General features: G+C 48.7%; 10 protein-coding genes across 10 annotated transcripts; 3 read left to right on the forward strand and 7 right to left on the reverse strand.

The window, feature by feature from the left end:
- Positions 1-759: 759 nt before the first annotated feature.
- Positions 760-1,966, forward strand: FOBCDRAFT_320049 (uncharacterized protein; the record flags this gene model as incomplete). The annotated part of the gene is made up of 3 exons (XM_031185228.2): positions 760-1,095; positions 1,146-1,498; positions 1,552-1,966. 3 exons carry the CDS (start codon positions 760-762, stop codon positions 1,964-1,966), a joined length of 1,104 nt encoding a protein of 367 aa, XP_031040870.2.
- A 1,859-nt stretch (positions 1,967-3,825) lies between these two features.
- On the reverse strand, positions 3,826-5,032 carry FOBCDRAFT_224681 (uncharacterized protein). Its single transcript, XM_031185229.3, has 2 exons — positions 4,683-5,032; positions 3,826-4,629 (listed from the first exon to the last, which is right to left on the reverse strand). Exons 1-2 carry the CDS (start codon positions 4,873-4,875, stop codon positions 3,983-3,985), a joined length of 840 nt encoding a protein of 279 aa, XP_031040871.1. The 5' UTR covers positions 4,876-5,032; the 3' UTR covers positions 3,826-3,982.
- A 1,021-nt stretch (positions 5,033-6,053) lies between these two features.
- On the forward strand, positions 6,054-6,924 carry FOBCDRAFT_38802 (alpha-N-methyltransferase NTM1). Its single transcript, XM_031185230.3, has 3 exons — positions 6,054-6,305; positions 6,361-6,696; positions 6,747-6,924. Exons 1-3 carry the CDS (start codon positions 6,073-6,075, stop codon positions 6,883-6,885), a joined length of 708 nt encoding a protein of 235 aa, XP_031040872.2. The 5' UTR covers positions 6,054-6,072; the 3' UTR covers positions 6,886-6,924.
- Positions 6,925-7,017: 93 nt separating this feature from the next.
- On the reverse strand, positions 7,018-7,960 carry FOBCDRAFT_38809 (alpha-N-methyltransferase NTM1). The gene is made up of 3 exons (XM_031185231.3): positions 7,718-7,960; positions 7,335-7,664; positions 7,018-7,280 (listed from the first exon to the last, which is right to left on the reverse strand). Exons 1-3 carry the CDS (start codon positions 7,918-7,920, stop codon positions 7,151-7,153), a joined length of 663 nt encoding a protein of 220 aa, XP_031040873.2. The 5' UTR covers positions 7,921-7,960; the 3' UTR covers positions 7,018-7,150.
- Positions 7,961-8,623: 663 nt separating this feature from the next.
- FOBCDRAFT_38811 (S-adenosyl-L-methionine-dependent methyltransferase) lies at positions 8,624-10,370 on the reverse strand. Its single transcript, XM_031185234.3, has 10 exons — positions 10,176-10,370; positions 10,091-10,129; positions 9,951-10,044; positions 9,880-9,905; positions 9,805-9,823; positions 9,606-9,757; positions 9,522-9,559; positions 9,072-9,472; positions 8,871-9,027; positions 8,624-8,823 (listed from the first exon to the last, which is right to left on the reverse strand). The coding sequence occupies exons 1-10, from the start codon at positions 10,308-10,310 to the stop codon at positions 8,784-8,786; spliced, it is 1,101 nt and encodes a 366-aa protein (XP_031040876.2). The 5' UTR covers positions 10,311-10,370; the 3' UTR covers positions 8,624-8,783.
- A 643-nt stretch (positions 10,371-11,013) lies between these two features.
- FOBCDRAFT_293931 (cytochrome P450) lies at positions 11,014-12,720 on the forward strand (the record flags this gene model as incomplete). The annotated part of the gene is made up of 5 exons (XM_031185236.3): positions 11,014-11,260; positions 11,310-11,853; positions 11,906-12,031; positions 12,075-12,558; positions 12,605-12,720. 5 exons carry the CDS (start codon positions 11,014-11,016, stop codon positions 12,716-12,718), a joined length of 1,515 nt encoding a protein of 504 aa, XP_031040878.2.
- Positions 12,721-13,147: 427 nt separating this feature from the next.
- On the reverse strand, positions 13,148-14,230 carry FOBCDRAFT_202274 (uncharacterized protein; the record flags this gene model as incomplete). Its single annotated transcript, XM_031185237.2, has 1 exon — positions 13,148-14,230. One exon carries the CDS (start codon positions 14,228-14,230, stop codon positions 13,148-13,150), a length of 1,083 nt encoding a protein of 360 aa, XP_031040879.2.
- Positions 14,231-15,145: 915 nt separating this feature from the next.
- FOBCDRAFT_261393 (uncharacterized protein) lies at positions 15,146-16,984 on the reverse strand (the record flags this gene model as incomplete). Its single annotated transcript, XM_059611279.1, has 2 exons — positions 15,146-16,096; positions 16,190-16,984. The coding sequence occupies 2 exons, from the start codon at positions 16,982-16,984 to the stop codon at positions 15,146-15,148; spliced, it is 1,746 nt and encodes a 581-aa protein (XP_059467259.1).
- A 295-nt stretch (positions 16,985-17,279) lies between these two features.
- Positions 17,280-19,132, reverse strand: FOBCDRAFT_202276 (uncharacterized protein; the record flags this gene model as incomplete). The annotated part of the gene is made up of 4 exons (XM_059609027.1): positions 17,280-17,654; positions 17,778-18,143; positions 18,263-18,939; positions 19,069-19,132. The coding sequence occupies 4 exons, from the start codon at positions 19,130-19,132 to the stop codon at positions 17,280-17,282; spliced, it is 1,482 nt and encodes a 493-aa protein (XP_059467260.1).
- A 444-nt stretch (positions 19,133-19,576) lies between these two features.
- Positions 19,577-21,666, reverse strand: FOBCDRAFT_250860 (phosphate transporter; the record flags this gene model as incomplete). Its single annotated transcript, XM_031185241.3, has 4 exons — positions 19,577-19,956; positions 20,015-20,169; positions 20,223-21,546; positions 21,594-21,666. 4 exons carry the CDS (start codon positions 21,664-21,666, stop codon positions 19,754-19,756), a joined length of 1,755 nt encoding a protein of 584 aa, XP_031040883.2. The 3' UTR covers positions 19,577-19,753.
- Between the last annotated feature and the right edge of the window lie 424 nt (positions 21,667-22,090).

Raw genomic sequence — 22,090 nt, forward strand, 5'->3', positions numbered from 1 at the left:
GCTAGGTGGATTTCCCGTCCAGTTGGAGGCCTGGTCCGTTGTAAGAAAACCGTTGGTTCACCCTTGTAAAATCCGGCCGGGAGTTACATCCGCCATTTCGTCAGTGGAACATGTTTCATCGTCCGAGATATAAAGTTTACGCTAGTTCCTTCGTCGTCAGCTCAGGAAATACAACTCATGCCACATTATGCATGTTTCTCTTGTCAACCAGGGTTCTTGTATAGTCAGATCATTAGCTCTGATGCGGTTGTCAACTAGGAAAGACTTGGACAAAGAAAGAACCATTCGACGACATTCCAATAATGCCTTTAGCAAGAATCCTCTACTAGAATGGTTGCGAAATTTCTCTGAAGCAAAATTTATCCCCCGGGAATATTGGGTTGATATTGGGTTCACAGGTGGCCAGATCCTGACACTGATCGCCGTTAACCTAACCCCATACAGGGTGCAACTCGCTAGGGATGGTGCATGATACCAGAAATGCAACAGCTTATTCAGGAGTCACTCATCATGAACATGTCCATTCTAATGCCGATGTATCCTTCAGAAATTGCCGTCTGATTGGTGCTGGCTTGGCACTAACGGACCTGCTTTCCAGGGGCTTGAGAACTCTACATTGTCGCATCGGCTTGGCTTTACGAAAAATCCTTACAATGCAACATCACATCAAGTCCAGCTGAGCCCTTCAGCCAGCTGTAAATGTGATCTCCTTCCCGCTTCTCTCAATGCATTTTGGCTTGGGTTAAAGTCTTCGGCGTCATGGCTACTCTCGATCCTGGGGTGAATATCTACAACACGTCCGTTGTACCGCCGCCAATTGGCCAGGAGTCCAATTTTGACAGGCCGCTCTCCGACGTGCAACTCGCGACAATCACGGTCTTTGCAGTCACGTACTTTCTCGCCACGGTCTCTCTCGCTCTTCGATATGCCACAAGTGCGCTGGTCGTTAAGGAATGGGAACTCGATGTCGTGCTCATCACGCTCGCGTGGGGAACGGCGTTGGGCTACTTTATCTCGGTTTGCTTCATGATGAAGTACGGATGGGGATCGCATGCTTGGGACGTCTCTCTTGCGGATATGGTTCAGTATAACAAGGTACGTGAACTAATCTCCTGGATACAGTCGTTCTTTGCTGACAATGACAGTACCTCTCTCCGACGACGTTAACGTACATGTGGAGTCCGACCCTGACGAAGCTCTCGATTCTCTCCGTTCTTTATCGCATCAGCCCGGCGCGAGGCTATCAGATCTCGGTCTACGTCATTGCAATCGCGTTGTTGATATATACCATCACCTTCACCGTCCTACTTTCAGGGCCGTGCAATCCGAAAGACGTTGGATCGGGTGTCTGCTTAAACAATCTAGCCATCTCCCAGGTCGTCTTGAACATCGCGACCGATTTGTCGATCATCATTCTCCCGCTTCCCACGTTGCATAGTCTTCAAATACCCTTTCGCCAAAAGGTTGTCGTCGGCTGTATTCTTTCTATTGGATCTGCGTACGTATCTACAGTTTGACTACGATACAAAGACATACTAACTGAAGCTGCAGGGTTCTGATCGCATCCATCGTCCGAGCCCCTTACGTCCGCATCATGGCCACCAACCCCGACTTCACCCGGAAACAAGCCGAAGCCGGCGTATGGTCCCTGGTCGAACTCAACATGGGCATTGTATGCAACAACCTGATGCGGCTGAAGCCGTTCCTCAGAACATACCTTCCCAGAGTCTTGACCTTTCTCGGTCTCACAGCGAAGTCGAAGCCTCAAGGAGAGAACCCTTCGAAGTCCAGCGGGAACTGGAGGGGCAGGCCTTCTCACAGTTATCAGCTCAACAGTTTAGAGCATGATGATCCCCATCATAAGAGTTTTAGAAAGGAGCCTTCAGTGGATGAGGCTGCTTTTGGGGACTTGGACAAGGAACCATCACGCCATAATGGTAGCACTGATGATATACTTAGATCATGACAATTATCCGCCGTTCCAGAAACTACGACAGCTATTTACAAGAGTTCACAAAGGTATTCAAATAGAAACATTGACTAGCCACCCTTTCCGATAACGCGACCCTTCCATAGTACTCCGACACATGCAAATCCTGAACACCATATCTTCGTTATAACCCAAGAGCCTCGGTTAGCTTGAGCTTCCGTAACCAAGACACGCTCTGCCTATCGAAGCTCCCAAGGCTGCCACGAAATGACTGCCCAGCAGTTTATTCTTTTTCGAGGCCATCGTCGACTTGAAGATACATATCTGTAGAAAGGCCTTGTTGGCCTACCCCATAGATTTGATCAGGCTCTATGGTACCATCTAGTTCCCCTCTTCCAGTAAGTCCCAGCTGAGATGCAGGAAGTACAAGGCTTTGACCAGTTGTGAACGCCCTGCCCTACAACCTCGGCGGTAATGACGTTACAGGTGAACCAGCACCCGGTCTTCATTGAGAACGCGCGGGTTAGGGTTGAGTGACCACATAAAAAGTGGTTGGTGTTCATGATCCAGACGCACATTGTGAGTTTTATATGAAGTCTGTTTGAAACGGCAAAAGCTGGCTGATGAGATAGGAGGGGGAGAAATTGCCGGCAGCTGCGCAAGCCGAATAAAAGGTAATAGACAGATGTAGCTATTGCCTATATCGCCGAGAAGTGAATTGTCGTCGGTATAGCTCTGAAAAGCTTGAATGATGAGAAGCAACAATCAAGATGAGTACTCGCGAGGTACTGTGCCTTGTTATCTATGTCGCAGGTTGCGCGTCGCATACGAAGCCAAGCCTGATGGCTCTCTCATATGCACGATATCACACCTGACTGAGTCTGACCAACGTGTTGGCTGAGTTGCAGATACAAGAAACAAGGGGTTTGAAAAGGATGTCCAAAGTGCAGTACATAACAACCGTGATACCAGAAGCCGCAAATCTGACTGCTCATGGTTACTGTTCGGAATAAATTCTCCGGAACAAAAGTGAAAGGCTTTTCACAGTATTCCATATTAGGAAGGTTTTATGGTATGGTGCTTACTGATGACGCCTCCAGAGCCTCGTGAGGCATAATCCTTCCCATTGGCTCTTGTTCCGAAACGACAAATAATCCATGTATATAGGTAAGCAAGGCGGAATCTTACAGGGCGAATGGCTGTCCACGTAAGACGTGATCGGGTCAGCATTACTGCTGTGCCACTTGACAGCCTGAAAATGCAGATTGATAACTGAGAAGTCGGAGAAACGTTAATTCAGCTACTTGTTTGGTCATGAGCTGAGAATCCTACAGATGCAGGGATAGACACTCATTGGCTGGGTGGCGTTGCCTCACTCGAGAAGTAGGACACCATGTCAGCATCGCTTCCAAAGAATGAGGCCTCACTCAATTAACCGAGACAAATGTGCGGTGTTTCTTAATTGATATTGGCAAAAGTCTCTATCGCTCCCATCGCTGCCTACTGCCAACTGACATATTCACGCAGCCTCACTCCATCCATGGCTATGGAAACATAGCCTTCAGGTTGGTATGGTATGATCCGATGATGAGGCCTCAATATTAAAGCCCGAGGGATTTTGTCTCGAGAATGCGACGCTGGGCTTTATGTTCCAGTCGCGCGGAATGGAAGTTAACCGAAGGCCTGTACAGTTCGGTGAAATCATACTGACTGCGACGCCTCTCGGCCATTGCATCAACTGCCTGAAGATCGTTCAGATAGCAAAATAATGAGGAGTTTAATGCACGAACCAGGCCTTAACGGACGGGGACATAAACAGCAGTGTAAGTGTTAGCCAGCAGTATAAAAACAGTGCACAGGGACTCAGAGAGCCAGGATCGATTTCCAAGAAAGGATATCAAAATCTCCAATTAATTACTATTCTATTCTATTCTAAAAACCTCTAAGCATCTAACTTCATCTAGACATAGGATATCAACGCTAACACCCAAAAGCGCCATAAGACGCAAATCATAATTCAACCTGTTTTGTCCGTCTTGGATTGCATTTCGTCTATTTGTTGGAGGACTTGGGCTTCCAGAGAACCCAAGCAAAAGTGATACACAGCTTGAGGAACGCAGCGATCCAAAGAGCTCCAGCAAATCCAACCCAGGACTTAGACAAGAAACCACCGGAAACAGCACCAGCGAAGAGAAGCACAGCTCCAGTGGCTCTTCGGTTTCGATCGGCATTGTCGTTGATAGGCGCAGTGAAGAGCTTTGCGTCGCTCATCATGTCGCAGTACAAACTTGTCAAGACAATAGTCGGCATGGCGTTGTACTTGAGGACACGACTGGCGACGATTTGGCCTGCACTCTGGAAAGCGAGAATGATGATGGCGGCGTAGTCAGTTGCTGGGAACGAGTCCTGGACTCTCTCGATAATCCATCCGTCTTCGTGCACTGTTTCTCTACCATGAGGATGGTTATAGACTGCACCGGTTGTAGCGAGGATAGCTACGAGACCAGTGAGAAGAGCCTGGATCAAGAATGAAGTGATAAGAACCCATCGCTTCTGAGGTCCGAAAAATCGGTGGAAGCTTGAGAAGAAGAGAGCTCCAAAGGCGAAGCAAACAATAGCGAGAAAACAGCGAGACCATGCTTTTCCAGGTAGGTTTTCGGGTTGATGACTGACGCCGAGACCAACAAAGATTGTGTTTCCTGCAACATGTGAGTTTGAGTTTTGAGATATCGATTGAGGCATATGAACTGACCTGTTTGCATACTAACGAAACAGCCATACATGTTGAACGCAGCGCTATCAACGAGACCAGCCACGAAGAAGCAGATGAGCAGCAGAATATCACCCCATCGCGTATCAATCTCCGTCGTGAATCTGCTGGCCACAGGGCTCTTGGACTCTCCCTTTGGCCCAGCTTCGGGGTTATCGCTACCAGAGTCGGGCATATTGACCGAGATGCCAAAATTTTCGGAGAAGCTGCCGAAACGTACTTCCTCTCAAAAAGTCGTTTCCAACGTCGATAACGCAGTTCGTTTCAATTCAACGGTCGCAAGAGTAATGACGTCTTTGAAAAAGTGAAAATATTTTTTTAGTCGACGCCTCAAAAGTTATTTTGAAAGGGAGGAGAAGAAGAAAAAAAGAGTCACTCCTTTAATCGGGATGACGTGCTGGGTGGGCCCACTATTATTGGGAGCGAAAATTGTCTGGGCTGAAAGAGATTAGGATGCGGCGATTTCGGCTCTGAATTGCTTCGCCAAGAAGCGTGCACAGACGATGCGTACGTGGACTAGTCTGGGCAAAATATTGTTAATGGGCTCTGTCTAAGTGGATAAGGCGAATTATATATGTAAAGGAACGTTATTCATAAGCCAAAATTACAGCCTTTCCTTTATTTTTGACAGCTACAATGGAGTGCAGTCATATCAGTAAATGTCAAAGAGAGAAGAGATGCCAAGGTGCACTGCCTCGGATCAATGGGGCGCCTTCTATTGACAAAACAATACCAAGAATCGCGTACTGCCAAGCCGGCACTTGGCTTCCCATTCCGAGACCAATTTTTCTAGGCACTTAGACACCGCATATCCAGCCAAGACGGACGAGTTTCGAATGGTTTTAATAAATTTCGAACTGAGCTCTTGACTCCCTAGGAAACGTGACTTCTCGATTGTATCAGCTTGAGAGAAGAAGTACTTTTCCAAACTTGCAAGCAACTGTAAGTGGCTTGATTCAACAGAAGAATAGTTCAATACAACCTGATCCTAGCTCAAGACGGGATCCTCTCTCAAACAAAACCCTTCGATTCTTTATATTCAGTGCAGCCTTACATATCAAGTTTTGTAGTTGTCTAGTGTCCACGAACTTACCCTATAGAACTGTTGTGGCGTTTCGCCATTTCAACAACCACTTTGAAATATCCAGCTTTACCATGCGATAACGCCAATGGACCTCCGAATGGAAGTCTCGAGATATCATAAAGGTTTATGCAAAGCCTCATAATCGGTTTCCACGACTCAGAAATCCAATCACTGACATTTCGTGTAAAGGCAGCCACATGTGGCGCAGCAACCAGCACAAATGTTTTATGCAGGCAAAATTTAGAGGCGGATTTCTTCTTCTGCACATCAACTCATGGCTCTCTCATCATGTCGAACCCCGCAAACTCACAACCCGATAGCTTAATACAAGCTGAAAAATGCAAAGAATACTGGGAGTCCGTTGATTCCGACAATAATGGAATGCTTGGTGGTGTTTTATCCGTCATGCCTTCCGTTTCCCGCATCGATCTCCAAGGCTCACGCACGTTTCTAGCAAGATTAGGGATTGGTATCAAGAGCGGTAGACAGAGGATACCGAGAGTTCTCGAGGGTGGAGCGGGGTAAGTGTTCTTATCCGACGGTTCAGAAGGAACTTGCTGATGGTGAACTTCATAGAATTGGTAGGATCACAGAAGGACTGCTTCTCAAGCTTGCAGACCAAGTTGACGTCGTTGAGCCCGTGGTCAAATTCACAGAAACCCTACGCGGTAAGCCTGGTGTAGGAGAAATTCACAACGTCGGCCTTGAGGAATGGGAACCTAGCGAGGGAGCGGTATACGATCTTATCTGGATCCAATGGTGCATAGGACATCTCAACGACGAGGAATTGGTGCAGTTTCTGGAGAGGTGCAAATCGGTGCTGGAGAAGGAACATGGCCTTATTGTGTTCAAGGAGAATTTGAGTACATGGGGCCAGGACAAGTTTGATGAGCTTGACGGCAGCGTCACAAGGTGAGATATCTGACTGATTTTCTGGGGGGTTGTTTACTGACGAGTGATAGGGAGGATGAGAAGTTTCAGCAGCTCTTCAAGAAAGCGGGACTGAAGCTGTTGAAATCGGATATTCAGCGTGGATTCCCGGTTGTCAAGAACCGTCAGCTACTCCCGTTGAAGATGTATGCTCTTCGACCGGAGCAATAGATCACGGCAGCGTTTTCTCTCGGTTATATATCATTTCGGCGAATGGAGTCGGCGTCCACCAGAGCAGAACTGAGGACTCAAGGTGCACAGTGCGAATCAAAAATGCATTTGTTTGGCTGGCTAAGTCTCAGACGTTGATTTGTAATGTTCTTGAAGCGACAAAGGTGCTGCCAAGCCAACAGCTCAAACGCGACAACCGCCATTTTAGACCAGTGATTGGTCATGAAGGAAGCGCAACCAACCAACAGCTGTTTCAACAGAACGCTCATTGTCCCTTTGGCTTCAAGGCGTACATTTTAACAGGCAGCAATGATTTGGGAAATCCGTTTTGTAACTCAGCTCGTACAATCGCCAAACCAGCCTTTTCGAAAATTGCTCTAAAGCCCTCATCCGTCCTGATTGCACCATCAGCATGAATCCTATAATGAGGCTGAGACTTGCAAACGTACCTTGTTACACTACTGTCAACTTCATCATATGTATCTTCTCCCGAAGTACTCAGGTTCTCCTTGACTATAATAATTCCCGCAGGAGCTAAAGCAGAAGCGCAACGTTCGAGATATTGGATGAGCAGAACATCAGGTATTTGACCAGCGCACCATTGTGTCCAGATCAAATCATACTGCACGTCTTGCGGCTGCCACTCCTGCAAGCCAATGTTGTGAATCTGGCCTACACCGGGTGTATCTACCAAACCAGCGGTGAACTTAGCAACGGGTTCAATGATATCCACAGTTTCAGCGACATCAAGGAGCAAGCCTTTAGTGATTCTACCAATTCTACATAAGATAGTCAGCTAAATGTGAAGTTGTATGTCTAAAGGTTTACGAACCCAGCTCCGCCTTCTAACGCTCTCAAAACCCGGGTTTTGCCAATCCCCAGCTTAGCTAGGAAAGACCGCGAGCCCTGTAAGTCGATCCTCGACACGGAGGGAAAACCGCCCAGCATGCCGTCGACACTAGCAGCGACATTTTGCCAGTAGTTCATCGCCTCATCCATTGATATCAACGAATCGGGAAGTGGATGTTGTACCATGTTGAATGTTTATGCTGGTGTTGTCTGCAGTCGAAAAAATTACAGTATTCCAAGGGAGGTTTTTCTCGTACAGCCGGTTGAACCGGGTTAAAAATAGCAGAGGTTTGAAATGCCTGAGGCAGGGTTACTAACTATACTCCACTGGGGTAGAAGCGAGATCCAGACTTTGGTCTAAACTCACCGACAGATGGAGACTAATAAATACCTCTCGCACCGTAGAGTGAGTGGAAGGAAGGATGTTTTTGGGTGCTATTACGTGAGACGCGTAGGGCTTAAGGTCAGAAAGGGTCGAAGTCTATTTCATTGAACGTATGACATTCATTGACTTAGAAAGAAATTCTTCTCAAGGTGTAACGTGATGTGATCTCATAGCCATACCCCTGTCACGAACACCCAACCGGGGCGAAGTTTAAATCGAATATGACGCCATGCTTGAAATATTGGTTTTGAATGCTTAAATGTGAATCTGACCATATTATAGCATATATCTGTATCGTGTCCTCATTACCTGCGCTGGCAGCATAAAGTATAACCTTATGGCCAGCAAGTACTTACTCAGTATGTGTCTCAAGGCCTATTCAGTTTGACTGTCTACAGTCTTTACAGGCTGATACCGGCTCCTAACACCGATGACTGAATAGCATTACCGCGAGTATACTGGTTCAGAACGGCAGTACGAGAATTTTATATACAGCTTTTATCCTCAGGCTTGTATTTCACGGCCCCAGATGATGACCATCCCCCCAGAGAATCTGGCTTGACAGTGGAATAGTGAATGCTTAGCTAAGACAAGAAACAATCCCTGATAATCATGTTTAATCATTCCAATCATTATTGTAAAGATTTATAGACTGACTACCCCGTCATACTTGGGCCTCGGGCTTTTGGCCATAAACAACATGTCTAGAAACTGTCAGCACTTCCTTCTCACAAGCTTAAGGGTCACTTACATAGGCCACCAAGCGTGAATGCGTCTGTCCTTCATATCCGTCCTAACCTTTGCCAAAAACACCTCAACCTCTTCAGGACTCCACCCCAGCCCTCTCGTGAAGAGCACCATAGAAAGACCCGACAGCTCACCAGCGATGTTATGATTACACCAAAAGCCTGAATCGTCAGCAAAACTCTTCCCCCAGCAGTAAATAACATACCAAGTTCCTTGTAATAGGGATCAGCAGGCCATCTATTAGTCGGCCACTTATAAACCACCTCCGTAACATTCACAAACCCCGCATCAATCATCTGCTGCTTATAAAATTTCGCACTCTCCGCCGTGCGACCGAATTTATTCGTCGCTTCGATCATGAGATTGGACCACTGATCAATGTAAGAATCCTTTTTGAGAGTGTCGTCGTCGCATTGTGCGGGGAATGTTATGTCTTGGCATTCAACCCATCCGCCGGGACTCAGAGCGTTGAAGGATTGGGTGAAGAATTTGGGAAAGTCACCGATTGAACCGGTCATCATGCGGGCGAAGATAAAGTCGAAGTTGTAGGAGAATGTCCATTCGTCTTCGAGGTCGTCGACTTGGAACTGGAGATTTGTGGGGAGGCTGTATTTGTCAGTGAGAATAAGCTGAATTATCAAGTTGGAAGGCGTACAAGTTGGGTTGAATGGGACTGAGATCAATGCCGATGACCTGGAGATGTTAGTATTGATGTGATGAGTGACATGGGGTCTTGTACCTGTGTTTCGGGGTGAGCGTCGGCAAAGTCAATCGCCCAGACGCCAGTACCTGTTCCGGCATCAAGAGCGCGGCTCAAAGGCTTGTCATCTCCAATCGGACTAAGATAAAGCTTTCCGCCAAGGGTGAGCGTGAACAAATGATGTTGCAGATCTACCCCAATCAGTGCATGCTCATGATGCCCGTATAAGCTCACTCACCTAAACGTTCTTGCTCAGACTGATGAGCGCGATGTTAGTAGGCAAGGTAATTCAAAAGACACGTGCGCTTCATACCGAATCATTGGGGAGTACATAATTGACTGTAAAGGTTAGCGACATGCTTGCAATGAGTGAGATCAACATACTGGACTCTCTGAAAGCATGGTATGTTCTTCCGTTCTCGGTGCGATAGGCCATGATGCTTGAATTGATTGACGCTGTACTGCTTGCAGCATCATCCTGGGCACGTCAGCTCAAATCACAAATGATCCTAAGTATTCCCTACCCCGATCGCTGAATCGTCATCAGGAAAATCCTGCTCACTCTAAATCACGTTAATTCAATTCCCATCGACAATCTCAATGCCGAACCTCAGCTTGTAGCGCGCTCTCATCGGTCGTAGGCGCCTGTCTATCCCCCTCAGTCACGGTAGCAGTCGCAGCGGTCTTGAGATCCGCAACATCATCGCCCCCCTGCTTCTTCTCAGGCTCTGTATCAGCTGTCATGGTCACCCGTCAAGGGCGTTGCGTTGCGTGTTGAGAATCGGCAAAGCAGACACGTTCAAGGTGAACAAAAAAGGTCAAGATTTTCCCCCTCATCTGGATAAACAAGATAACGTGCCGAGCCGCGCCTCGTTACTGGAATAAAACGTCGCGGGCGCAGAGAAAAGTAAGCACAGCTGATGTGGCTTGTGGCTGGCATGTTAAACCCGTCAATTTCTCGACTGACTTCGGAATATTTCTCTTTTCAGGGCAATGGTTGGCCTTGATTCTCGGATCATCGAACCTAAAACGATACCCTCTCTCCGATCCCAGCGATCGTATCTCCCGGGCTCCGCGGTCGATGGCGTTGAAACTGGGATGAAAGAGCATGGTTTTTAGTGGTGCTCTCCCGGTCTAGAAGGTCTAGCGCTGAGTTTAGTCCGCCAAAGATTATGTGGAGGGGCTGGAACACAGGAAAGCTTCGTTTGCATTCGCTGTCTTGCCGAGGCGATGAATGCAATGTAATGCATAATCATATGCTAGTGAAAGGAAGGGAACATTAATGATCCTCTTTGGCCTGAGAGAATTGTTTCTTTTTGTACAGCCAAGTCCCCACAGGCTCGGCCCGCTGGTCCCTGATCGCAAACTGCACCCGCGAACCAACAGCTTCAGCGCTCGGCGATATAAGCACCGGTAATTGTTGAAGACTGTTCTTGGCAGCACCATCATGGCTGCAGCTTCTCTTCTTCATCGTTTGCGCGATGTTTTTGGTGATGTTCGTCCATCAATCGCAATCGCGGGGCTGCTTGTAGTCTTCGTGACACTCTGGTCTGCCCTCTCAACATTGCGACAGTACAACCGCCTCCGCGAATTTAAAGGCCCTCGCCTAGCAGCCCTCTCAAAATGGTGGCTAATCAAGAAAGTCGGCGGTGGAAGAGCATACCTCGACTTTTGGGAGGTCACTAAACAATACGGTATGTTTCCCCAGCAATCGCACCACCATCGCAAGCTAACACCGCAAAGGCTCAATTGCCCGAGTCGGACCCAACGATCTTCTCACCGACGACCCAGAACTAATGCGCCACATCCTCAACGTACGAACCGAGTATCGGCGATCAGATTGGTACGACGGCATGCGCTTCGATCCAGGAAACAACAACATTCTCTCGTGGCGCGACGAAGACGAGCATTTTAAGCTGCGCTCTAAAATGTCCGCTGGCTACGGCGGTCGCGAAGTGGAGAACCTCGAACCAAAGATTGATAAGAACATACTCTCCTTCATGAATCTCCTGGGACAATACGCAGATGAGAAAAAACCCGTTGATTTTGGGCGGCGCGCTCAGTTTTTTACACTAGATGTCATTTCGGACCTGGCGTTTGGTGAACCGTTTGGGTTTCTGGAGACGGATTCGGACGTGTACAAGTATATCCAGATCACGGAGGAGACGCTACCAGCTGTAATGGTCACAACGGTAATTCCGTGGCTGGTTAAGGTACTGAGTTCGCCGCTATTCAAAAGTCTTCTGCCGTCGGAGAAGGATAGGCTTGGGTTTGGAAAGTTGATGGGGTGAGTATGATGGTATTTAATTGACTTGGGTGAAAGTGCTGACGGATTGAAGAATTGCGAAACGGGTTACGGCTGAGCGATTTGGGCCGGATAAGAAGGTTCAGAAAGATATGCTTGGGTCTTTTGTCGCTCATGGTCTTACGCAGAAAGAAGCAGAGTCTGAGATCTTGTTGCAGATGTAAGTGCATCTTCTCAATTGGTGTCATCGCTAATAATTGCAGTGTCGCGGGCTCAGATACAACAGCTACAGCCATTCGCTCGACCATGCTTCACATCATAACCAACCCCCTCGTATACTCCAAACTCCGCGCTGAAATCACCGACACAACATTCTCAGAACCTATTATTCCCGACTCAATCGGTCGAGATCTTCCATACCTCCAAGCCGTCATAAAAGAAGGTCTTCGCATCTTCCCCCCCGTCGCAGGTCTTATGTCCAAACAAGTCCCTCCGCAAGGCGACACCTGGAAAGGAAAATTCATCCCTGGTGGTACTAAAATCGGATACTGCGCCTGGGGAATTTTCCGCCGTGAGGATATCTGGGGTTCAGATGCAGGAGAGTTTCGACCGGAGAGATGGTTGGAGAGTAAGGGTGAGAAGTTGAGGGAGATGGAGAATGCGCTGGAGTTGATCTTTAGTTATGGACGGTGGCAGTGTTTGGGGAGACCTGTTGCTTTGATGGAGTTGAACAAGGTCTATGTTGAGGTAAGTTTGATGATGATGGGAGAGGGACGAAGCTAATTGTGTGCAGTTGCTGAGACGGTTTGACTTTGCGATTTGTGATCCTACGAAGCCCTGGACTGTGTTTAACTGTGGTATTTTCTCGCAGTCTGAGCTCATGGTTCGCGTTCATCGCAGAGACTGAATCCAATGACTATGTAACTGCGGTCATGGAGGTATATACAAAGAAACCATTGAGCTTTTTGTAGCATGGCACAGTTAAGCCGGCAAGGGATATTTTTAAGACATTCAGATGGCTGGGTAATAGTAAAGCTGGGGAACAAACTGTCAAAGAGCTCCAAGAGTAATACAAAGAGCGGCGCAGCATTGATTGAGTTGAGTGTTCTTAAGGAACTGTCAGGTTTAGGGATATAACATCAAATGAATAAGAAATGTTAAGATATTTTCACAGAATCTGGGGAGAGTACAATATATCCCAGAAAACCAAATTTACATTCTTCTTCTTATACTAAGAAACAAGTAACTATTTAACTCCGTACTCCAACTAGGTTTCAAAGTACCCATTCATAACATCCGGAGACAAAAATAAGAAATCAAGCCCAAACGGGATCATTTACTCGGCAGCAATAGCACCGTCAATGCACTTGGTACCCTCAGCAACCTTGGAGACAAAAGCCCAGCCCCCATTGCAGATACCCCAAGTAGTCTCGGAGAAACAGTGCATCATGCCAGACTTGACATCAGAAGGACAAGCCTGGAACTCACCAGACCAAGCGGGAGCGCCGGCCTCAGGCTTGGCTGAGTCAACGGGGGCGGGAGCGTCAGTGGACTGAGCGGGGGGCTGAACGACTGAGGGTTTGGCGGGAGCAGAGGGCTGTTCAGGAGCGGGTGCGGGAGAACCAGACTCAGCAAGCTTCTCCGGCTCAGGCGCAGCAGCATCATCCTTAAAGTTCGGCTCAACACCCTTCGCACAAGTACCCTCACTCCCAGGCGTACCCTGCTCATAAATCTTACCGAAATCACCAGGCTCAGGAAAGTTGATGACACTTCCACTGGCACCAGTAGTACACTCCCCAGGGATGTTGGCACGGAAAATAGCAGGCAGAGTATCAACATAGCTACTATCATCCTTTCCACCTACGACTTCAATAGGAGAGCAGACCATGTACATCTCGCGATTACCGATCTTGTTGAACCAAGTCCAAGCAAACGTCGCCGGTCCATTCTGCATATCCTTAGGAATAGGAATGTTGAACTGCTTAGTACACTCCTTACCCGTATCATTCCCACACTCATTGCCGTTCTCACGACCATGTGGATCTGTACCAGTAGATGCAATGTTACCTTCAGCTTCAGCGGGACAACCGCCGATGATGCTGTAGATGGTGTGCCACTTCTTAGGATCCTTGGGGGGTTCCTTTCCGTAGGCGACGCTGAACTGACAGGATCCGCCGCCGTGGACGGCGCTGCCCCAGAACTTGACGAGCTGGGTTTTACCGGCTGTTACCTTTGTGACTTGCTCCGGGTGCTGGGTGCGGCCTTGGCAGGGAAAGGGGAGGTCTTCGCTGAGAGGCCAGGTTTGGTAGAGGGGTTCTGTGTCGAGGTTGAAGGGGTGGGGTTCGACCATGATGACGTGGGAGAAGGCGTGGGTTGCGGCGAGCGCTAGGATGCTGAGGGTTGAAATAAGAGAGGCCATTTTGGTGGTTGGAAAGATGATACTTCTCTGGCAGAATGTTGTGCTGTGTGTATTGATTGTTGATCGTTGTGAAAGTTGGTTGTTGTTATGTTGCAGGAGTGCAAGTGTGTTATGATGAGAAGAAGTGAGATGATAGTTGTTAGTCATATTGGCTTATTATATACTGTAATCTGGATAGTCACAAATGTTTGTGTTCTTGGCAACAAAGAAGGATAGTAGGATGTCGCCGAACACGATGCTTGTTGCCTGTAGAACGGTGAATATACCGCTGTCAACACCCAGAAACGAGAACAAAGAACCATTGAATACCCTGTAACGTTCACTGTTTCCTAAAACCTCTTTCAGTTCACCTGTTCATGGCTTTAATGTTCCAAAGTTCTTATCGCTCATAGTCACACAACTCAGTGAACACTCCGCGAAAGTTTGACCGCTTGTAGTCTGTAGACACTGCCCATCAAGTGAAGACTCTTTTGAGAGACGCCTTAGGGAGCAAGAAAACATCTGGCCCAAAGCCAAGGCGCCAGAATTAACTGGTCTTCGTTAAGATTGACCAAACTTGCTCAAATCTTTTCGTCTCTTAGGATCGAGGTCCCCATCTTTTTTTGTCTCCCATCGAGAGACTGTGACTGTGGAAACATACATGTCGAAAAGTGCCGATCCATTAATTTCACTGGAATATTTATACAAATTAGTTATAAAGAATACCTTTAAACCGCCCTCACCATCCCGGGAGAGGCAAAATTTTGGGACCTTTATCCTAGGAGACGAAAAAGACTGAGGTAACTTGGTGCAAGCTTAGGAGGCTCTTTGGCGAGTTTAGTATAAGCTTAGAAGGCTTTATTATGAGTTTATTTTGGCATCATACATCGAAATCTGGAGCTCTATTGCTCGCCGTCGCCGTTATCATCTCCGCCATCAATCGCTATCGCCGTCTTCGTTGTCTGCATCCTCATCGCCTCCAGCCTCACCCTCACTATCTCCATCGCGCCCGGTCCCATCATTCCAGGCCTCATCGTTACTCGGCAAGTCCCACGACCACTCAAGGTACTCCCTCCGTGTCGAAAAGCATCCAAATTCCCAACTGCAAATCAGGGAATCAGTGCCGTCGAGCTCGAGGGTACGGTTCTTCCCGCAACCTCGACAGGGCCGATGGACATAAACATTGACCAGTTCCCCATCGTGAATCTTCAGAGTTCCTTCATCTTGCAAATTCTGGATTTCTCGCATAACGTCCTCCCAAGTATCGGCGAAAAGATGCGGATCAATACAGCAGTACTGGACACTAAGAGTTTCGAGGGTCGCGGCGTGGCGCTGAACAAATTCGACGAGCCCCAGGGGGGCTATCTCTCCGCAGCTGAACTCGACGCGTCGAAGTCGGTCATAATTGATGTCGGCCGGCATCGCAAGAAAGAACGACATACCATGTAGCTCGAGAAGAAGATCCTCTAATTGCGGCATGGAGGCAAGAAGGGCAGCGATGTTTCGATTCTGAATTGCGAACCCGCCTACATATCCAACAAAACTTGGATCCCAATAGTTGCTCAGCACGAGATGGAACTTGGTCAAGTTGCAGGTGGAGAAGGAAGACACAAGTTGTCGCGGGAATGGCGACTTGTTACTGTTGAAAAGTTGGACTGAAAGACAGGGCTGGTGTGGGGCCTGGTATATCTCAAGAGAGGAATGGACCCTGAATTCAGTGAGTTGTATGCGAGGATCCCCGAGGACCACGAGAGCGATGAATATACCACGAGCCTGTTGCCCGACGGTGTGGCAGAATGCTTCCGATTTCGATTCCAGCCAATTGTAGTCAGTCCAGTCAAATGACGAGGCAGTGCGGACTTCCTGATAGCTCATGCGATTTCCTCTCTAAAGCTTGGTTAGTGTCTGAGAGCTTATACCACTACAGAGAACTTCGTGTTTGATATGACACAAGGGAAATGACATCAGCCTTCGACTTACCACCGGGAACTGGCCATTTGGGTCGCGTGTCATGTTGACATCGCCATTGGCAGGTGGTAGTCCATATTCGTTGATTTGTCTGTCCAATTCGTCATAGAACCAATCTGGATACATGGCTTCCGCGAGCTCGTCCCATCCTACTACCCAGTCACATCTAGGCGGGAAAGGAGGTCGTTCAAGCTTGGAAACTCCAAGACCCCTCCACATCTTGACAACTGGGCTGCTCGATTCTTCACTCTGCGCGCCCGAGTCGAAGCAATCATCGGCTGTGCGGTTACTGATAACGAGACTTCGCAGTGACTTGAAAAGAGGTAGGGCCTTTCTGAGGGCGTTGATGTCGGCATGGCTTCGGCGGTTCTCGTGGTGACCTTGGAGGACAGCGTTGTAAAGTGTCCAGAACTCTTTGTGTGGCTTATCGGACCAAATTCTTCCACTTCCCTCTTCTTCGAAAGTTTCTCCCCAATAATATGCCTTCTTGCGCTTGGGCCAAAGGTGGGGGTACGAGGCCACAGTCTTGTAGACCTCCCTATCGGCAAGACGAGGCGATAAGGTAGTATCATCGATCACGAGTTCTTTGACGCCGCCGATGAGAAGGGGGTTGCCTGCGACGAGTTGGAATACGTCGAGGTCAAGCTGGTGACATGAGAGGTAGAGCACAGGATAAAGGAAAGGTGATGCAATGCCGTTGAGCTTGGTGCAGGTTGCCCGGATCGATTTAATGGCGCTGCCGGGAAGCAGCTTCGCCACAGCGACATGTATTTCGTCAGGCAGTCTAAGGATGTGACAATCAGCCATTCTTGCGAATGGTTGTCTTACACAACCTGCGAAGTCTTGGAGATGCAGATGCGGATGCAGAGGTGGAAGGGATTATTCTGTTATGGCTGCCTACCTTAGGTATTTAGCTTAGGTAATGGAAGTGATGCACTGGCACTGGCAGTGCCCGCCAGTTGACCTTGGGTTGTGCAACCTCATGATGTGGGACGCCTCCATACTACACGGATGTGGAAGATAACGCGAAATTAATGATCTAAACATCGGAGCATCTTGTCAAATTATATGAATTTGTTACATAAACTTAGGTAAGGCTTATTTATGGCTGTGATCTAAACTTTCTACAATTTTGACAAAGATTCGTCACTTTATGACGATATTGTAGCATCTCATTGACTTCCTCTTCCTGCGCATTCAGCCAGCGATCCCACTTCCCGTCCTCGTCATACTTCAAGATCTGTCCGAGATCCTGCAGCGACCCATTTCTTCCACAGTCGGTAATAGGAACACCCTCGGACACGTTGTCAATGTCAGACCCTTCTTCTAGCTGTAGGATGCCTTGGTCGTGGAACTCAGTCAGCTGATCGGTGGCTTTCCACCACGGCAGGTCTTTATCATAGGGCCTGAGGCTGCAATGTTCGATGATGAGCGTCTGCAACGTGCCACCGTGACGTCGGACGAAGTCGAGGAACATCTTGGGGTGCAAGTGCCCGCAACTGAATTGAACAAATCGCAGGCGGGGAAACGTCATCTCAGAAGGAATAGCAGAAAAGATGGGCATTCAATGAGGCTCCAGGTACAATTCCTCGAGCTGTACCATGGACTCAAAGATACGGCGGACTTTGCCTTCCTCCACAATCGCGTCGCCAATAGTACCGTCCGGGAAATTGCTGAGCGTGAGGTCGAACTTGGTAATGTTTGTTGCTGCCGCAAACCCGCTTCCAAGTCGTGCGGCGAATGGGGACTGTTGGTCGAATAGAGTGATGGCCAAGCCGGGCTGATGACCTCTGGACCATATGTTGTAAGTCGCATCGACTCGGAATTCAGTCAGTTGAGACTGCAGCTTGGGGTCTTCGAGGACGAGGAGTGCGAGAAATATCACTCGCGCCTCGCGTGCCAGGATGCGAAGTTCGGAACTAGGAGAGTCAAACAGAAATTCGGCGCGGTCTTGTTTGAAAGTTTCCTAGTCATCCAACTCAGCGTCGCCCTGCGATTCGTTAGTGACAGGACTTCAAAAGAAACGGGACGATTTTGCAATTTAGGAAATCTATGCTTGACCGAGGAGTTCAAAGGTAGACTTACGTTACTTTGCTGCTCAAAAAAGTGGTCATACGTAGACTGAACCGCAGTCATGTTTGAGACGCCGTTTTTCGTGATATCGTACACCAGTCTGTCATCGAGCCAGTCCATAGTGTTGACTGTTGTTCTGTCCTGAAGGCCTTGGGTGGTTGGATGCCAATCGCATCTCGGTGCCAAAGGCACATGTTCCTTTCTTTCAGAATCGAGGCGCCTCCACAACTTGGCTACGGGGCTTGATGAAACTCTGCTCTGGGCGCCCCCGTCGGAGTAGTACTCAGCGGCCATGCGGTTAGAAACCACGAGGCCCTCAAGGTTCTTGAGACGGTGAAGTGCCCCCTTGAGCGCGTCAAAATCTGCATGGGCCAGGCGGTTGTCATGATGACCTTCGGCGATGCTGTTGAAGGGCTTCCAGGCCTCTTCGCTGGGCTTGACCTTCGAAGGCTGCCCGTTCATCCAACGAGGCTCAAGGGTCTCGCCTTCGCCAAGTTCCAAGTGGTCGCGTCGGTCATTTGGATCCTGTGGAAAGGTGACCACCTTCTGATACGTGGGCCAGTCGCGGACCGAGGGCGGGACAGTGGTGTCATCGATAACCAGTTCGCGTACACCGCCGATGAGAAGAGGGTTCTTGGAGACCATTCGAAAGACATCAAGGTCAAGCTGATGACAGGAAATGTACAAGACTGAAATAGATAAGGCGATGCGATGCGGTTAAGTCTCTTGGAGGTCAATCACGAGGCTTTTACGGCGCTTCCTGGGAGGAGCTCGGCGATGCCGTCGATGACCTCGTCGGGGCAGTCGAGCAAGCTGACCGGCGCCATATTGTGTCGACGGACCACGGGCGCTTGTGGCGTAAAATGCGAGACCGTTGTACATGATGGAGTTGGAAAGGAAATCTCAGCGGAGAGGAGTGGGAGAAAAAGATTGTGACGGTCAAGCGTCACGCACAGCGTCGCGTCTGGTTGTGTAACCTCAAATTGCGGACTTTTAAGCATCTCCTGGTCCCTTTCTTAGGGGTAGCATAAAAAGGACCAAATTTAATAACATTTACATAAACTTCTATAAGCTTAGGAAATATATTTATAAATAAATTTAGATTATTTAAAATATTTCAAATTTATAAAATTATATATTTTAGACTAGATATTATACTGGCGCTGGCACTGCCTCACAGTGACATTTTCCAACTAACTTATGCAGCTTCAGGATGGAGTACACAGCAGCAAACCTGCATTTGGCCTTTGGCTACGAAATCTGTGTTTGATCCGGGATGGCACGTTCATGTCACAATTTTGCATTTTCTAATCACTGCATCTTTGCTTAAATGAGAGAACTTTTCATTAAGATATATATAAAATTGAACCTATATGCCTTGCTGCACGCGCAACACAGTAAAGATATGCCCAGGTTCCGTAGCCATTCTAGTATTGTAACAGACCCCAAAGGGTGCCTTGAGTGAGTGTATGTAGATGTTAATGAGATACAAAGAGTGAGACTTTAGCCAGAGTAACCCCAGCGAGGAGCGTTGATGATGATACCACAGATGACGCCAGAGATGACACCAGCGATGGGGAGAGTGATGATCCAGCCCATGTAGATCCAAGCAACCATGCGCCAGTTGATAGAGCGCCAAGTACCAGAGCAGAGACCAACACCAACGGTGGCACCAGTAATGCACTGAGTGGTAGAGACAGGGAGCTCTAAGACAGTTGTTAGTTGCTATACCAAAGCAAGATGAGGTGCAGGACAAAGACTTACTAAGACGGGTGGCAAGGATGATCGTGATAGCGGCACCCAACTCCATGGAGAAACCTCGAGAAGGAGAGTGGAGAGTGAGACGGTTACCAAGGTTGCGCATGATGTTGTATCCATAAGTCCAGATACCAAGAGCGATACCAGCACCACCGAAGCAGCTATTCAGAGTTAGTGGTTGATCATACTAAAATGCATGGATTGTAAGACTTACAGAATCCAAACAGGGACAGAAGACTTGCTACCCTCAAGACCACCAGTTCGCCAGATCTGGTAGATAGTAGCGTAAGGACCAATAGCGTTGGCGACATCGTTGGCACCGTGGGTGAAAGAAGCGGTACAAGCAGTCATGACTTGCATAAAGGTGTAGAGGTACTCAGCGCGGTTGTCGTAGTGAGCGACATGAGCGTGGATCTCATCCAGGTCACCGGTAAGCATGCTCTTCTTCTTCTGCATGGCGATGATATCCTGGTCAACACCAGAGAGGAAAGCCTTCTTGAGATACCAGAAGAGAACAGCACCGCTGAACCAATTTCCATCAGGCTTGGGGCCGACGAGACTGCGAGGGGCCTTGGGCTCAACGCGCTCCTCAATGTCAGGAGTACCCTCGGAGGAGGCCTTCTTGTTCTCGGTGGTAGCCTCCTTACCCTCGTTACTAGCCTGGTCTTGAGCGCGCTCAAACTCATCGCTGCCATTGCGGCCGGCACGACGGAGGCTATCGAGCTCCTCGCGGGTAAGGTGACCCTCGTAGAAATCCTTGATACCACCAGCAGCACCCTCAGGCTGAGCGGGAGGAGGAGGGCGACGGAGAAGAAGGGGACCCTGGAAGATGTTCCACCAGCGAAGCTCCCAGTCATCACAGATGACGAGGCGGTAGAGCCAAGGGACAAGGAAGATAGTGATGAGAAGAGCCCAAGCGGCACCGACGCCGATGATCATACCAGCAGTCTCAGCATCGTTGAAAGTGACCTTGATGCTACCACCCTTCCAGACGATAAGCATGGTCAGGAGAGAAGCAGTGATACCGAAGTAGACGGGAGTAAGGAAAAGGCCCTTCCACACAGGCTTGCTTCGCAGCATAACACCATACTTGGTAATAAGGAAGATGATAGCAGCAAAAGCACCCGACAAACCAGGAGCAATAATCCAAGCGAGAAAGACCGAAACGACACCAGAGCTAATACCCTTATCGAACTCAGCCCAGTGAATACCATCAGCACCGACAAGCGCAATACCCATACCGATAACGCCACCCATGATGGAGTGAGTCGTCGAGACGGGGAGACCGATGCGAGTACAGAAGGTGAGGTACAGCGAGGAGGAGACGATGGCGCACATCATACCGAGCATGAGAAGAGCAGGGTCGGACTCGAACTGGTCAATGTCGACGACCTTGGTGCGGATGGTGTCGGCAACACGGGCGCCGACACCGACGGAGCCAGCGAATTCGAGGATGGAGCCGAGGGTCATGGCCTGGATGTAGCTGATGGATCGGGATGAGACCGATGTAGCCCATGAGTTGGCGACATCGTTGGCACCTAAGCTGTCAGTACCTTATCACAGGTTGAATGCGTGAGTGACGTACCGATGTTCCAGGCATCAAGGAACGAAAAGATGGTGCCTATGGCAAAGATGTAATCATACTGATGAAGCACCATGATCAAAGCAGACCGAGAACTCGGATTTCTCTCACTCTTGGAAAGTTTCTAGAAGAGAGTGAATTGAACTGAACAGTCGATGTCGAACGTTGCAGAAACAGCCCGCACCCCGACTCCTTATATCGCCATGTCCCTCGCCATGGTGTGTGGAGCGGGTAAGGCTTGGCGAGCAAGCTTAATCTTATGCTTCTTCGGATGGTGCATGCGTCTTTAGTGACAAGGTCCCTCGGTGAGTCCTTTGGTAGATTTATCGTCTTGGCGGGTGTGCTTGGCACGCGAGCAGGGGGAGCATCTCGTGCGTGGGTTCTTGATGTTCGTTGGGTAGGCTGGAAGAAAGTGTAGAAGAGATGTGGGGGTTTGAGAGAGTAGGGCCTTGGTATCGTGGCGATGAGGCCGAGATTTTTGAGAGTGAGATATCTGATGA

The sequence above is a fragment of the Fusarium oxysporum genome, chromosome V (genome assembly GCF_013085055.1).
Source record: "Fusarium oxysporum Fo47 chromosome V, complete sequence".
In the NCBI taxonomy this organism is placed as follows: Eukaryota; Fungi; Ascomycota; class Sordariomycetes; order Hypocreales; family Nectriaceae; genus Fusarium; species Fusarium oxysporum.